Source organism: Vipera ursinii (genome assembly GCF_947247035.1).
Source record: "Vipera ursinii genome assembly, chromosome: 3".
In the NCBI taxonomy this organism is placed as follows: Eukaryota; Metazoa; Chordata; class Lepidosauria; order Squamata; family Viperidae; genus Vipera; species Vipera ursinii.
Window position 1 is genome coordinate 111,704,014 of NC_139516.1, and position 12,786 is coordinate 111,716,799.

The 12,786-nt window shown below is 37.2% G+C and overlaps 1 protein-coding gene across 1 annotated transcript in view; it reads left to right on the forward strand.

Moving 5' to 3' along the window:
* The window catches only part of ASTN1 (astrotactin 1), a gene marked incomplete at both ends in the record, with an annotated part of 252,365 nt that overhangs the window by 167,015 nt on the left and 72,564 nt on the right, over window positions 1–12,786 (forward strand). Inside the window, one exon of the mRNA XM_083358699.1 lies at window positions 12,697–12,771. Within this exon, the coding sequence (XP_083214825.1) occupies window positions 12,697–12,771 (75 nt within the window). The remainder of the gene's footprint in view (window positions 1–12,696; window positions 12,772–12,786) is intronic.

Consider the following 12,786-nt stretch of genomic DNA (forward strand, 5'->3'; position numbering starts at 1 on the left):
TTTCATTTGATTTCCCCTTTCCCCAAAGTATCTTTCTTTGCAAAACATTAGATTAAGACAATTCTCATTATTTTAATTAAAAAACAGTTAAGTATATAGTTTCAATAATCCTATTCGTCATTTTAGTTGCCTTATCGTAAATCCTGTTACCGTGTTTATTTCAGCTTATTTCTTCCCCCCAAATTCTAGATATTCTTACAAGTGACAATCTTTTCAACAGTTAACTATATTTACATTGGTGGGTTTCGTTCTGTTTTTTTTCCGTATAAACCCTCTCATGTTTTTATATTTCTTAATCAATAAGTAAAAAAGTAAAAAGAGACAAGAAAAGAGAGAGAGACAAAAAGAAGAAAGAAAAAGAAAAAGAAGAAAGAAAAGGGAAACAAGAAAAAGAGACAAGAGCACTGAGATACAAAAAATAACATATAACTTAAGATATGTATCAAGCGGGTTACATCTGCTGTGTTAAATCTGCCATTCACTTTCCTAGACCCTAAGTAGACCTGTCTTTGAAATGGGGCCTGGGGAGAGGGCTACCTACTATCCCCAGACTCTTTCATTTAAAAAATAATTTAGCAATTCAGAGCAATACAGGATCTAAAGAAACTAGAGAAGAGGTTGTTGATAAGTAAGAATGCAGTAGAACGGATTAGTGTAACATGTTTTCAGTAAATGTGGAAAAGCTTAGTCTTTGCTACCACAGTTGACTTTTCTTTGATAATATTTGGATGGTGCAGGTGGAACTCATATGAATTGTGTTGAAGACATGCTCACGCACCAAGTGCTGTTTGCAAATTGCCACCAACATTTTAATGAAAAATTTTAATTTCATGCATATATAAGAGATATAAATATATATTTAACATTTTTAATGAATTAATGGACCAGATTAATATATTGTGATGTCTTGTAGATTATTGTTGTTTTTTTCATTTAGTTGTGTAAGTTTCTGATATCAAGTTAGCATATTTGTAAAGAGACAACTATTAGATGTTAATAATGGAATAAACATTTAAAATCTTTTAACACATAGTTATGACCTTCGCACCTTCCGTAGTGACTTAAAAACCTACCTATTCCAGCAAGCCGGCCTGGCCTGACAGATTTGGGGTTCTATTTGTTTTATTATTGCTTTATTGTATACTTACTTTGCTCTGTACACCGCCCTGAGTCCTCCGGGAGAAGGGCGGTATATAAAACAAATAAATAAATGATTGAAATATACATATTAACGTTTATGAGTTAAAACAGCTTGTGTATTCTCATTGGGAAGTGAGTGAATATAGCTCACTAGTAGAGCATCTGCTTTGTGTGTATTCAGTCCTAGGTTCAGCTTCTGGGAAGGAAAAGTGTTGGTTTGCCAAAAATTTTGTAGTTGCTGCTCTGAAGAATAATATAGGGGCTATTAGATATTTGGCCACCTTCCACAAATTGCTTTTTGATTAGAATTCACACATTTTCCAAAAGGCTGCATGCTCAAAACATATTGCTAAACTGATATCTACATGCATATATGCAAAATGAAAATGTTTATCTGAATCTGCAGGTGTTTAGCATCTAGTTCAATACATGTATATCATATTGCTTGACAATAAATACTAGAATACAAGCATGGGGAAAGACCTATGTTGATGTATCATGAAATTTGGAAGAACAATGACAAGAATCCCCATGTATTTCCATAATTAGATCTTTCTTCACAATTTATGATACATATTGTTTTATCACATCTGGGTGCATTTATCTTGTTTTATAAAACATGAAATGGTCCTGAAGTTCTGACCTTTCAATCTTAGACATTTATCCCATCTCAAAAATTTCTCACCACTGGGGGAGAGACCGAATTGGGAGACAAAGTTGGATTTCTCCTGGTGTGGACCCATATATGTATGTACTACCAGTGTAATGCCAAATTTACCATTTGATGTTGTATGTGACTGTTAAGAGCACCAGGTATCTGTCTCTGCTTCTACTAATATATGAAGCGCACAAAGTCTGTTTGAATCTGTGCTGCAGTATCTCTTTCAAATTTCTTGAAATATCCTGCAAGAATTATGATTTCTCTCCAGGTTAAAATTTGACTTATTTATGTCTTTCTTGATCTTTAACTCATTAACTCCACTATGTACTTTTCTTAGCAGGAGTGAAGACTCACTCTCTAACTTTTGGGGCAGTCTTTTTAAAGTGTTGTAAATATTTTAGTACATGCCTGTTCCACTTTAACCTTTTCTGTTTCCTGTGGGGCAAATGTAGACAGTTTCTTATAGAAGAAATGTACCAGTTCCAAGACTGAAGTACCAGTAGGACATCTAATAGATGTGTACCTTCCCCAGTCTCTCAAATCTCTTTCCTGGATGAATTGCCATAGCTGTTGAAAGTTAAAGAGGGTGGTGGGTGGAAGTCATTTTATATTCCCCCTTTGAAGTGTTCGGATTTCATTTCAGAAAGAGGTAAGAGCACAGTGATATTTAATTTAGATACCTCTCTTTTTTCCTGAAGCTTTCACTATTTATAGGGGTACTTGAAAGCAAGACAGCAAGAGAAGTACCTCATTACTGACCCTATATTTCACATTTTATGAGAGCCACTCAGTTCCACTATTGGTCTCTGAAATCTAGTTTCCAGTTTGCATAGTGGTTTCCATAAGAAGGATCTTTTGGCATTTCAGCTTCTGTTTCAGCTAATTTCCTTCTGCTCCTAAATTGGAAATATTTCACTAGGGGGAATAAGTATGACAAAACTTTGTTTTCAAAGAGCTAAGTTCTTTAACTATATTTTCTTTTAATTATTGTTTTGGTTGAAAATAAGAACAGACCATCGTAAGGACATATCTAATACATCTTATTTCTTGGGAAGTGGAAATCATTTCATAGCAAAGACAGACCTTCACTCACCACCACAACTTGATTCCCTTGTCTCTGAATCTATGCAGGGCCCTGAAGCATTCTGAAGTTAGATATTGCAGCAGCTGGAAGCCAGTGTTTTGCTTTGAAGTGTTACTGCTACCTAGGAAAAAAAGAGAGAACTCATAGTTTATACACCCAAAGAAGGTCTTGAAGAATAGGAGAGGAGAGGATAGGATAAAATAGGATAGGATAGGATAGGATAGGATAGGATAGGATAGGATAGGATAGGATAGGATAGGATAGGATAGGACAGGACAGGATAGGATAGGATAGCAACGAAATTAAGTAGAAGAATACATGAGCCAAAGCTTTGGTTTCACTAGGTCTATGTCTCTTTCCTCCCCCACCCCAAAAATAAATAAATAAAACCCTCCACAATTTACTTTTGTATGTACCGTCCAAAGCACCAGAAGAAAAGATGAGAAACAATGGATGGAAACTAATCAAGGAGAGAAGCAACCTGGACCTAAGGAGAAATTTCCTAACAGTGAGAACAATTAACCAGTGGAATGGCTTGCCTTCAGAAGTTGTGGGTGCCTCGTCATTTGAGGGTTTTAAGAAGAGACTGAACAGCCATTTGCCTCAAATGGTATAGACTAGAGTCCCTTGCTTAAGCAGTGGGGGGGGTTGGATTAGAAGACCTACAAGGTCCTTTCCAACTCTGTAATTCTGTTATTTTAGTCTCCTCTGTTGCCTTGCTGCTTAGCCTTTGCTTTCAAAAGTTCATCCATCAAAGGATTGGCTGCCTATGTCATATTTCTTGGCTTTTTTTATCTGTGCAGCAAAAGATAAGATAGTACAGTAAAAGACTGCTAAAATAGTTCAACATATTTTTCTTCCTATGCTTTCCTTCTGTTATAACTGACCCTGAGGAGTAGAGTGGTACATTTCTGATTATTATAGCATTGTTATTCTTCAGGAAGTCTTTAATTGGGAACAAAATGGAAAGCTGGCACATTTGTCATGAATGGTGGGTGATCTGCTGCCTTTCTTCTGGCCAACCAGAGGGTCGGGCAGTTGTGAACTCTTTTAGCTTCTTGGGGTCTTAGGTCAAAAGTCCATAACAATTGGAATAATTGGAGACAGAAGGAGTATAGAGGATATGTCGTGGCTAGGCATATGAAAGAGAATTTGCCTGGTTTACATAAGAGTGACCGTGTAGAGACACGGTGGCTCAGTGGGTTAGGATGCTGAGCTTGTCGATCAGAAGGTTGGCAGTTTGGCGGGTCGAATCCCAAGTGCCACGTAACAGAGTGAGCGCCTGTTACTCGTCCCAGCTTCTGCCAACCTAGCAGTTCGAAAGCACGTAAAAATGCAAGTAGAAAAATAGGGACCACTACGATGGGAAGGTAACAGCGTTCCGTGCGCCTTTGGCATCCAGTCATGCCGGCCACATGACCACGGAGACATCCTCGGACAAGGGCTGGCTCTTTGGCTTTGAAACGGAGATGAGCACCGGCCCCTAGAGTCGGAAACAACTAGCACGCATGTGTGGGGGAACCTTTACCTTTACCTTTAGAGACCTCCAATCCAGTACAGGTTAGAAAAAATGAATGAACTTGTTGTCCTTCTCCATATAGGGTCATCTCAGGGAAAGGTAGATAATAAGTAAAATTAAAATACCATGTTTGTTTCATCTTTGGAGCTTTTTTTCTATTAAGATTAAGATCCTATTTTCATTAGGCAAAGCGATTAGGTGAGTCTATGCAGAATCACAGAAAACTTACCCATTTTCAAGGAAGGTTACATACAGAGAATATATAATAGTTGAGCTCCTCAAGCCATACCAGTCTTATTCTTACTATACTCAAAAAGTAAAATGCCCAAGATATAAGTATCCCACTTTTTAAGGCAAAACAAAAACAGCCTCAGTTTTCAGACACTTTGGGAACGCTTCTAAAATGCTTTATCTGTTATATTTTGATTAAAGTTTTATTTTCTTTCAGCAAAAAGTCACACTTAAACTGTCTCATCTCATCATCTTCTCTTCTAAGATACAAAATCACCTCTCCTTCCAGTGTCATGATTCTACAGAACGTCTGTTCTTTCCAGAAGAGCTTGCTGTTTTTTTAATTCTTATTTTCCCCTTGCTGCGCCTTTTCTGACCTTCCCTGTCAGTATTTATGCTTCTCTCATTGGCTTTGCAGAGAGGTTTACGTTTTCTCTTGGAGAATCTAAGCTGAATGTTTGAATTGGTTCTATAAAGTACATGATGGAATTATTCTTTTCAGACGGAAAATGCACAATGGGGTCAGACTTAGGGCAGTTTGTGTTCAATAGGCTTTCTAGCCAATGCTAACGAATCTTAATCCTAATCTTAGAAAGCAGATGTTTCATATGCAAAGGGGGCAGGGCAAGAAACAATGGATGGAAACTAATCAGGGAGAGAAGCAACCTGGAATTGAGGAAAAACTTTGTTCTGAGAACAATTAACGACTGGAACAGCTTGATGTTAGAAGTTGTGGGTGTGTCATCACTGGAGGTTTTTAAGAAGAAACTGGACAGTGGCTTGTTTGAAATGGCATAGGGTCTCCTGCTTGAGCAGGGAGTGTCAAACTCAATTTCATTGAGGGCCGCATCAGCATTGCGGTTGCCCTCAAGGGGCCAGGTGAGTGTGGCCAGGGTGGGCGTGGCCTACTGGGTGGGCGTGGCTAGAGTGTGTACGGCCTACTGGGTGGGCGTGGCCAGCTCTACATCATTCACATCAAGGGTGCCTATGGGGGCCTGGGCAGGAGTGGGACAGATCCGAGGGTCTCTGGCAAAAGGAGGGTCTCTGGGCCAGGGCCAAGGCAGTGGGGGCTGTTCCCTCACTGTTTCCAGGATGGCTTCGCGGGCCGCATGAAACCACTTCGCGGGCCACATCTGGCCCCCGGGCCTTGTGTTTGACATTTCTGGACTAGAAGATCTCCAAGGTCCCTATCCTGATTTTGTTTAATAAGCAGGTATTACAGCAAAGTAAATCCTCCTTTTAACATTTAGAAGAAATTGAGAGCATGAATTTACAATTTAGTTTTCATGAACTTTCTTGTTTCCAGCAATATGAAGGTAAGTTAAACTCAGATAACAAATTATTCTGAAGGTACTTTCTTACAGGTTCTATTGTTTTTTTTCCTAAGTTTTTGTTTTGATTGTCAATAGAACACATAGGCCTTATACAATAAACAAGCAAGGATATGTCTAGTACCATCATAAGTTTAAATAAGAACATGTAAGTTGTATTTTTAATTTTTGTTTTAATTAGATTGGAGGGGAGGGATGGGGAAGTATATTTCTCTGATGAACTAAAGAAAAACCTAGTTTTACATGTATAGAAAAATAGTTTCACCCTGCTATAATCAGCCTTGGTTGATCTCAAAAAAAATATCTAGGAAAGATTGCGGTTGGTTAATAATTGGGTGGAAACCACAAGGACATACTTTCGTATAGATTATACTAAGAAATTAAAAAGATAAAATAAAATCCTGGGAAAAGGCACTTCTAAACCATTTCCCCACCATTTGCTAAGGAAACAAGATGAAGTAAAGTAAGCCACTAGAAAGTAAGCCTAGAGCTCAACCCTAGGAAGAATTAATTTACTTACATATATATTAGTATGTTATTTAATTAAATTATTAAAAGTTAAATCAGTGGCAGGCAGGTCAGAATCAAGCATGTAGGTATATATCATCCAGATTTCTAAGCAGTTCACTCCAGAATGTAAAGTATTTTTTTCAGATGTAGTAGGATGTTTTCATACCATTTTATAATAAATACAGAACAAAAAATATCTTCTCAATTTTGTAGCATTAGCCTCTGAATAACCATTAAAGCACACAGCATTCCATTTCCATTGCCTTCCTTTCCATCCCCAAATAGTTTGTAATTCAAAAGTGTATGAACAGTTACAAATATACGTGTGGAATTAAATCCTATGTGAAATCAGGTTTGAAAAGATGCTGTTATGGCTCACTATCAGATCAAACCAATTAACTTTGAATGTTCAACATCACTTCTGAATTATATGAATGAACAATTTCTTTAAAAAAATCTGTATTTCATATCTGCTTTTGCACTTGGACATTTAATCTGATATAATTCAGTGGCTGTTTATGAATAGCTATTATAGTATTATTTTGAAAAGATCAAGCTATTTTCTAACAGAGACATTTTGAAGCCCTTGAGGGCTGTCAGTTATATGTAGATGTCAAAAGATATTTAAATCATTGCCTCTCAGCACTTTTTAAAATGATAGTTACACTGGAATTCCTCAAATAATAATAACACTGAACTATTATCATATCTAGGGTATATACTCTACTCAGACTGATAAAAAATGCTGTTGTGAGATTTGGTTTAAAATATTAGTTTAGCATGAGCATACGAATGTTTCCGAAGATGTTTTGACTAATACAAGATGCTACTTATAAACAGGAAATGGCATCCATGTCCAAAAGGTTCCTACTACTGTAGACTGAACATCAGCCTGAATAAGCCACTGATCTGATCAAGAAAGATTTCTCTGAAAAATCACATTGGTGCCCATCATGAACTTTGACCCACCATTTGTTTCTGATTATTTTGATTGAAATAGTACATAAGAAACTGGCCACAAACTGACAATGTTTCAATAATCTTAATGCACTATTATTTTTTCAATTTAGTTTTCAATTTTTTCCTAGCGATTCCTAATATGAATCTTTTTTCAGTAGCTAAACACTGGTTAAACTTTGTTACTGAGCTGTCCAACATGGGTCCAGCTCCCTACTCAGGTCGTTATTGCCCATTTAGTCTGTCTCTGTCCCGCCTTCTCTGCCCCCCTCGTGTGAACCTAGTCCACAAATCAGTGAACCACTTTCTTTTTCAGAAGATTATTTCCAGGAATATGACTTCTCAGAATATTTGAAATTTACTTTTTTCTAGGAACACCACTATATAGAAACAGAACATGCTGTATTGCATACGTTATACTTTACACATTGCTCCTAAAAGCCTTTGGTTGCTCATTTTTGCATTTTTTATTGTCTTTGCTCTCACTCTGCCAATTTGCTATGTTTTGAGTTCTCATTTTGCAAGACCTCAGCATTTTGAAGGCAGTTTTCTGTTTCTAATCATTTCTCTGATGTTGCTGATGTTCTAATCATTTCAAGATGCTGGCCCAAGCTTTATTATTTAATAGGATATTAATTTTTACATTAGTCCACTGTGATGCATGCTATGTAGATCTACATTTGAAGACTGATGACTGTTCAACATATATATATATATATATATATATATATGTGTGTGTGTGTGTGTGTGTGTGTGTGTGTGTGTGTGTGTGTGTGTGTGTGTGTGTAAATTACTAACAAAGAATTAAGGGAGACTAAGATGCATTTCTGACTCTTTAGTCTTCATCAGTCAGTCATACCCTTCTGAGATTCGAACCTCAGAATCTCAGAAGGGTATGACTGACTGATGAAGACTAAAGAGTCAGAAATGCATCTTAGTCTCCCTTAATTCTTTGTTAGTAATTTACACAAATATATGAACTGTCCGGTGTGACTACAGCCTGTTCGATGGCCTTTGAGATAAAGCTGAAAACAGGAAATAAAGATTTGCCCCATGTTTGGGGCCTAGCAAGGTAATCTAAATAGTTAACATTTGACTTATATATACACTTATACACACACACACACACACACACACACACATTCTTTTCATACGTATGTATGCATGTATGTATGTTATCATTTTGCTTCTGGGCTCAATTCAAATTATTGTGCATCCTTAGGATATTTATTTTTTATTTATTTTATTTTATTAAACTTATATACCGCCCTTCTCCCGTAGGACTCAGGGTGGTTCACAAGGTTTTTTAAAACAGTAAACAAATTACATAGATTAAAAACAATTAAAATAATTAAACTAACCTTGAAACTAAAAACCCCAATAACAATTAAGATACAATTAAAACCCCAGTTAATATTCTCAGTCCAGGCCAGAAAGCTCGAAGAGCCAGGTCTTCAGGTCCCGGCGGAATGAGCGGAGGTCAGGGGCAGTCCTAAGCTCTACAGGTAGCTGGTTCCACAGGGCCGGTGCACCCACAGAGAAGGCCCTCCCCCTGGGTATTGTCCACCGGCAATCTTTTACCGGCGGTACCCTGAGAAGACCCTCCCTGTGGGAGCGCACAGGATGAAGGGAGCTTGATGCCAGCAGCAGGTGTTCCCTCAGATATTCTGGACCCAAGCCATTTAGGGCTTTATAGGTCATCACCAGCACCTTGAATCTCACCCGGAGGGCAACCAGAAGCCAATGCAGCTCACGGAGTAGAGGTGTTACATGGGAGTATTGGGAAACCCCCATCACAACCTGCATGGCTGCATTCTGCACCAGCTGAAGCCTCCGAGTGGTCCTCAAGGGCAGCCCCATGTAGAGAGTGTTGCAGTAGTCCAATTGGGAGGTCACGAGCGCATGAGTGACTGTGCGCAGGGCATCTCGGTCCAGGTAGGGCCGCAACTGCTGTACTAGGCGAACCTGGGCAAAGGCCCCCCTGGTCACGACTCCTATATGGTCTTCAAAACAGCCGCGAATCAAGGAGGACGCCCAAGTTGCGAGCCCTATCAACGGGGGGGTAACACCTCACCCCCCATCATTAAAGATGGAATGGACTGGTTAGTCCGAGATGCCGGTATGCACAGCCACTCAGTCTTGGCCGGATTGAGACAAAGCCTGTTTCTCCCCATCCAGACCTGGACTGCTTCCAGGCAACGAGATATCACGGTGAGGGCATCACTGGGTTGGTTGGATATGAATTGTTTAGAATCAGAATATGCTAAGAATTGCCTACACCCATTTCAAACTGTTTGCACTGTTTACTGACACATCTCTTCATGTTCCATCCTCCCAGAGCTATGGTAGTACATACAAGTAACAGAACATTTTCTATAAGATGTGGAGAAGATAGGCTGCTCTGCAAAAGAACGTTTGCCTAGCTATCTTGTTATTCATAGAGTTGTCCATCCCTAATAGAGTCCCCAAGCTTTTGGGAATAATGGGCATATTTTAAATATTTATCTAATTTTTGTTTAAACAATTGATATGGCTAGGGATCTCTCAAAAGTGATTCATATGGATGTTGCATAAGGCCTTAAAAAGAAAAAAATCAAGAAACCATAGCAGTGCAGGCCACAAACAGGAACCCATATACCCAAGCTGTGAAATCAGCTTGTAGCAAAACACTTCACATGCGGTTATGGATAAATGAATAAGCACTTCCTGTTCTCCATTCAGAATCTCATATGTTTTTTGTCCAAGGTAGCCAAGTTCTGAACTTAGAATAAATCCTATGAATTAAAATACATCCGTATGAATTGCTCTGTGTAATTCTGCTCTGCCTTGTTTTCAAACCATTGTGTTCCACTGTTTTTTTTTCTTCTGTTGAGAATCCATTCCCATATAAATTTTTATTACAGTCGTGCTTTTTCTTTTGATTGTGATTATTTCATTGACATTTCATGGGACTACATTTTAAGACTATCTACTATGCCATAACTTTCACTTTGAAAGTTGAATTGTTCTTTAAAATGTCAAATATTTTTTTTACTAAGTGTTGAAATATGGAATGCAAGAGAATCAACTGAAAAATGAGAAAGGCTTAATGGCATGGAAGCTCAAGATAGTGAGCTATGAAAAGTGTATATGGAAGGAATAAAATAGGGATTTTTTCCAAAATAAAAATACTTTTTAACCAATTTGCAGGCAGTTTCTTCAACTATTAAAATGTATAGTTAAATAGAAATAATGCTAAGAAGCTAAAATTCCAAGTTTCACATTTTGCTTTGTAATTCATGGGAAAACTGGTCTGGTTTCCTTTGTTCAGCATGACCCCTTTAGTCACCAATTTTATATACGGATTGAATGTATAGCTTGAGTAAAATATGAAACCAGGCTTATCAGGCACTGAACTGCATTTGATCGGCTTTTCTTTTCTTTGTGAACTGTAAAGAGTAGTCAGGTAAAATGCTCACCAAGAGATAAAGAATCCTCTTACCAAGCAAACTGCAGGGAAAATAAAGGAAAAGAAGGGAGAAGGGAGAAGAATATTGGAAATAAAAAAGTGACATAAATGACAGGTGGCAAAAAGTTATTGACTGAAAAGATGGAACAAGTGAAGAATGATCATCCTTCTATTAGGCCTCTAAAAGAGCAAGTATAATAATCCCCAAGTTTTCATTGTGCACAGGAAAAAAAGCAAATATCTCTTTCGGGAGATGGTAGCAGAGATAATAGTTAGAGAGATTTTCTATGCACAGGATACATTTTAAAGTGTTAGAATCACTGTAGAAAAAAAAAATGTTTGTTTCTTCCATTTTCTATCCTGTGAGTTCCATCCAGTGCATGTGTCAGTACCAAAAATACCAGAATCAGTAATGATAGTTTTTCCTCCAAGATTCTTCAGATTGTATCCTATTTGACAGGCTTTGCAAGTGGACTTACACTGGCTGATTCTGAATTTCAGTGGGGTCAGGTTGTTCATCGCTGTGAGTTATCAATGAGAAAATTTTGAAGCATATTTTATTTACTCATTCATTCATTTATGAAACACAAATCCACAGTCAGCACCTGGCCATGTCTTTGATACTATAAATAAGGTCTTAGTTTATATAGACTACTAATAAGTAAGTGTTCTCCAGATTTGAGTCAGACTTGGGCCAGATTTTATAAGGATAAACAAATAATTTTTATTGCAAAGTAAATTCTACAATTTTTGTTCAAGGTAAACCAAGCTAAGATTTGTAGCCTAAATATTTTTTTCAGTTATTTTGGAATTAAAATCTTTTCTATTTTTTGTCTTAATGTAAATTAAATTAGCTTTGTTATTAAAACCATAGTTTAATAACTGGTATTGGCCAGAATTGTATTCAGTGATGGATGGCTAAATAAATTTGATTAATAAATAAATAGTAAAAATTGAAAAAAGTTTTCATGCAGTTGCTGATTTATTTCTCTGATCCTTCGGAATTAGATGCATTTTTATTACAGTTCTAATAAAAGACTAATTTGCATATTAACACATTTGTGTTTAACACTGGCTTTAAAGAATGTTCTTGATTCAGTTGTAAGCTAATATAGAAAAAATAGGGGTGCTTTCTTTTTAATAGGCAGTGCTGGTTATAGTACATATTTCAAATTGTAAAGATATTGTATAAATGAATGAAAATGTATTTCACAATATGTTCAAAATATAGAAATAAGTTTATATGTATTTGTGTCCATACAGTATGTGTATACGTACACTGTATATAGTATATAGCATACACAAATTCAGTTTCTGCAAATCTTAGTGGGATGTTTCTTGATGCTGATGGACATCTGACTCATTCAAATAAAAGAAGTAATAAAAAGTTGGCTTAGCACTAGATTTTTATTAACACATGCTCAGTCTTGATCCCAGGGAGTGTTCAAATATATCAGTGCTGGCTACTACAGTGAATCCTCCCTTTCCATCTAGGGGAGACTATGATACTCCTTGCCTAAAATGTCACTGCTATTATATAGTGTCAGACTGGGGGGCTGTTGTAAGAATTCAGCTCTGTTCCTTTTTGTGGGGGACCATAAAATGATTAAACCAAATATGTATTTGTGAAGTTCTAACGTGTGGAATAATTGAATATTACATTTTTGTTTTTAGTTGTTCTGATATAGATGCCTATAGTCAGTTTACTGCTTGAGTCAATGATCAGGTTCTCAAATAACCATACATCAAATAATTGGGAAAAGCTGGTCCACTTATAATTGTTCCTGTGCTTCATGTGTTATTCCCTTTTTCCAGGCCATGGCCATATACCATATTCCAGCGGGGATTTGATTTGGTGCTGGGAGAACAACCTTCTGACAAGATATTCAGGTAGAATTCAGCCTC